This window comes from Notothenia coriiceps, unplaced genomic scaffold, assembly GCF_000735185.1.
Source record: "Notothenia coriiceps isolate Sejong01 unplaced genomic scaffold, NC01 NC01_scaffold00026407, whole genome shotgun sequence".
Taxonomy (NCBI): domain Eukaryota; kingdom Metazoa; phylum Chordata; class Actinopteri; order Perciformes; family Nototheniidae; genus Notothenia; species Notothenia coriiceps.
The window spans coordinates 1-4525 of record NW_011359108.1 but is presented as its reverse complement, the minus strand read 5'-3'; the positions used below and the strand labels follow the sequence as shown (position 1 = coordinate 4525).

At 38.9% G+C, this 4525-nt stretch overlaps 1 protein-coding gene across 1 annotated transcript; it reads left to right on the top strand.

The window, feature by feature from the left end:
* Nucleotides 1-1369: 1369 nt before the first annotated feature.
* On the top strand, nt 1370-4066 carry LOC104956827 (potassium voltage-gated channel subfamily KQT member 3-like; the record flags this gene model as incomplete). The annotated part of the gene is made up of 4 exons (XM_010784377.1): nt 1370-1475; nt 3288-3419; nt 3502-3597; nt 3952-4066. Coding segments are annotated over 4 exons (449 nt in total), but the record flags the coding sequence as incomplete, so codon positions are not given.
* Between the last annotated feature and the right edge of the window lie 459 nt (nt 4067-4525).

The following is a 4525-nucleotide window of genomic DNA, read 5'->3' as shown; positions in this document are numbered from 1 at the left end:
AAACAATTAATAAAATCGCACGTCCCTGCGATGTGAATATCGTGCATGCGGTTATCGCCATGACACGATATATCGTTCAGCCCTACTACAAACTGTTACAAAATAATGCAAGTAACACCCCACACACACTCAAATCCAACAACAGACACTTTTTGCACTGCTATGGACAATATTACACTAATGTACATTTCCCAAAGATATTGAAGTGACTGTTAGGGCCTATATATATTGATTGTTGTGCTTTTATTTATGTCTTAATGTGTGCATGCGTATACATGTGTCGGTTGATTGTGTATATACAGTATAGGATATACATATTTATTTCAATCTCTCTCTCTCACGCAAACTGAAAGATTGACAATAAAGTTGACTTCGACAAAGGTATCCCAACTGTAGCTGTGAACATGACAGGATGTGTGATTACCTAGAAGAGCATCAGGACTGTTTGAGGCATATGATAGCTATGTGATTAACATGATGATTCAGCCTCTATGGAGAGAGACATATGACAAGCATGATCATTTCTGACGTGGAGCTAATCTGAAGTAAACATTGAATACTGCTTTCTATTCCTCCATCTTGTGACTGTGGAACTCCCTCTCTTGGAAATCAGCATGTGAAGGACACTGTTCAGGAACTAGTTGATGCTCTGTATGTGATGACTACTTCCATTCTGGAGAGGATCACAGATACATGGATCCTGAGGTTCAAGCTCAAGCCGGGGACCAGGGATTAGTAACAATTTGAAGTATTCAGAAAAAGTCAGAATTTTTAGATTTTGAGAAAAAGTCAGAATTTATTTTTATTTTGAGGAAATACATGAATTTGAGAAAATACATGATTTTGAGAAAAATACATGATTGGGGGATTTTTTAGGAAAAGTCAGAATTTTGAGATTTTGAGAAAAAGTAAGCATTTTTTGAGATTTTGAGAAATAGGCAGAATTTTTGGAGACTTTGTGAACAAGTCAGAATTTTTATAAAAATTCAGAATTTTGAGATTTTGAGAAAGAAAAAAAAATTCTTGAAGAAAAAAAACAACATTTTGAGAAAAAAGTCAGTATTTTGTTCGTGACAGAATGTATGATTACTAGAAGAACCGACATTCCTCCATCTTGTGACTGTGTAACTCCCTCTCTTGGATATCAGCATGTGAAGGACACTGTTCAGGAACTAGTTGATGCTCTGTATGTGATGACTCCTTCCATTCTGGAGAGGATCACAGATACATGGATCCTGAGATTCAAGCTCAAGCCGGTGAAGAGTGATATTGTTCTAACAGTGTTCGACAAGGTTTAATTTCTAAATGTGGTAACTGGTCCCAGACAACATGGCCACTGTCATTCAAACTGTTTGTTTTTCTTTGTCAGATTCTGGAGCCCTGGCAGATTCAGCCTTAGAGGAGCGAGGCTTCCCTCCAGATATCCTCATGGAGGAAATGATCCCAACACTGAAACTGGTCATCAGAGCAGTCAGGTCAGGAACTTTAAATTCACATTTCATGAAGCTCTGTGCTCCTTCAAAGTGTCAACAAAACAGCATTAGAGCGTCAATTGTCCCTGATCGTTTAAAAGATTGACGTTATATCGTTTCATGAGATAAAAATATAGTTTCACGTTATTCGAAGGGATGATGCTATTGGCTATATAATATACTGTGTTGCAGGTCAAATATAATGATGTTCCAGAAACCAGAAAGCACTCAGAAACTCCTTGACAGCAGCTATAAATCTTGCTTTTGTTGACCTCCAGGTTTCTTTTTCTTTGCTGCTTTGATGCAGAAGTGTACTCCAGGTTGTGATAAGTGACAATGGATGTAGTCAGAGTGAATCAGATTACAAATGTTCCACTTAGAGGGCAGAGAATTTATTTTAGCCTGGGGTTTGAGGTTCCCTGTCGATCCTTGTTTTTGTTAGTATTGTGTAAAATGTTGGCAATACAGAAGAAAACGTATGGTGAAAAACGCTGAAGGTCAAAATAACTTTTCAGTGTACTGTTGGAAATTACTGCTCAATAAAATCGAAGATGTTAGTTTGCATTTAGATCTGCACCGGAATACACGTTATGGAAGTGATCATGTTGACAATGATTTTCTTTTAAATAAGTGTATATGTCAGAAACCAAAATCTAATTGGATTTCTTTTTATTCATGGGAAACTTTTGACCACATTTTACCAGAATTGATTGATTTAGATACAAACTGCTGGAAGACTGAGAAATAAATACAGCACAGAGCATTATAGCAGGAGAACAATAGTTATCAGTGGGAACCAGACAGTGAAGAGCGGCCTTACTCATGCTTACAGTGTGCTGGTAAATCCATAGGCCACACAGCGGACATAATGCAGGAATTCAATCTATTGTGAGGGCCTGTGAGATGAGTGATTAACCCTGTGAAAGTGCTGCTTTCTTCCACACCATTATTTCAGGGATGAATGGGTCTGAATGGGATCCTCAGACCTGTCGGGTTTTAGTTTCAGGACCCAAGATATTCCGCCAAACACTGAAGCTCGAGCAGCAAACACAGACACTGGGAAAGGTTGGGTTTAAGTCCGCTCAAAGTGGGAGATCTTTGGGACAAAAGAAGGAGCTCAGTGGGTGGCAGGGTGGACTCAAGTTTGGAGAAGACTTTCAAAGAACTGATAGATGTCAAGTTTAATCCCAAGTACAATCAGAAAGATAAGGTGTTGGTCTTTGATCCCAGGTACTAGTGTGTAAGTGTGATTTCCTAATTCATCCTTAATAATTGCTGATTTGGACTGCCAACGATATATAGCTAAGTTAGATCCTGGTTTAACAATGATGGATTGAAATGGTTTGGAGGGAGTGTATCTTTGAGTCATGACTGATGGTAAAATGGAGATTGACAGTCAGGTTTGATCTGGAACTGGTTGGATTTCACGCTTCCCATTGTCTAGTCGACCTTTGTTTGTTTTGTTGGGTAATGGGTCATGTTGGAAACAGGAAAACGGTAGAGGTGGTGGATCCCTCCTAGTTACATTTATAGTTTTAATTTGGGAACGCCAAACCATGAACATGTGGCCTGGAAACGCATCGGACAGCGGCCTGGACCAGGATAAGCGGCCATAAATGGATAAATGAATAAAGATTTTTACAGTGGCTTGGATCTAACAAATAGATCATTTGAGTGTCTAAAGAAGTTAAGTGTTTAGAACTTTGGACATGCCAACACAATAATCTCAACAGGACAAGAACAAGAATTATCACGCTATCAGAGAGGTTGTAAACATGCCCCATATGGTTGATTTTAAAACAATTTTTCTCACAGGATCATGCAATTCCTCTTGAACAAGAAGCGGTTTAAGGAAACTCTGAGGCCTTACGACGTCAAAGACGTGATCGAACAGTACTCTGCTGGACACCTGGACATGCTCTGTAGAATTAAATACCTCCAGACAAGGTCAGTAACCTCGCCAGCTGGGCTAGTTTGTTTGAGTCAAGAAAAGTATCATCTATCTTAAGCTCATTCTGTTTCTGTTCAGGATCGACATGATTCTTGCCCCTGGAGTCCCCCTCACTCCAAAAACTAAGAAAACTCAGAAAACGCCCTTTACCTACCCGTCCAATCAGTCACCCAGGTACAGTCACTCTGTTTAAACATAATGAATTGACAAGGTAATCTTATCATTGTAATGCAATAGTATATGAAGCACTTTGAATTGCCTTGCCTATATTACAAAGAAAATGACTAACCAAACTGCAAGTACTTCAATGTATGTGCTGTATTAAAGCTAGTTCAAATGTTAACTATAAATGTATCTTGCTTACATAACCCTAACCCTAACCCTTTGTCTGGATTCTCTTTAACAGTTAACAGTTTCAATGATACTGAATACTGTTTACCTCCAGAGTTGATGCTTTACGCAGATGATACTGTTATTTCCTCCTTTAACACATTTCTGTGAAGTCCACTAACTGTCCCTGTGTTGCAGGCATGAAGCCGACATTGCCAAAGCCGTGTCCTTGCCAGATGCCGAAGACCAAAGCATGATGGGTAGATTTGTCAGGGTGGAGAGACAGGTGAGGATTCAAGCTTCAAAGCACTGTGTGAGAAAGATAAAGGGCATTGGAGATATTATATCGCAACCTAAAACAAAAGTTTCTAAACAGATTGCGACAGCTGTGTCTATTCAAAGCATTGCCATGTAAAGTCACATTACGTTAGCTGGCTAACGGTTAGCTGATGCAACAACAAAGTTGACATTAGTTAAACTATGAATGTGTTATACCCACTTAACGGGAAGAAACTCAGCTTTCAGACAATATTAACCATTTTTAGCTAAACGAAATAAAAGGGTAATAACAAAGGCTCTGAATTAGCCCAGAGCGGAGAAAATGCTAACGCACTTAGCACAGAAATCATGGTAAAATACCCTTATTACTTATCGGATCTGCACAAACAAGATATCGATTAGAAAAATGAGACTCCACAGATTCCAGACATATAAGTATCATCACTGAGCGATCAGAACTCGAACAACAACAACAAACAACAACAAATAATTT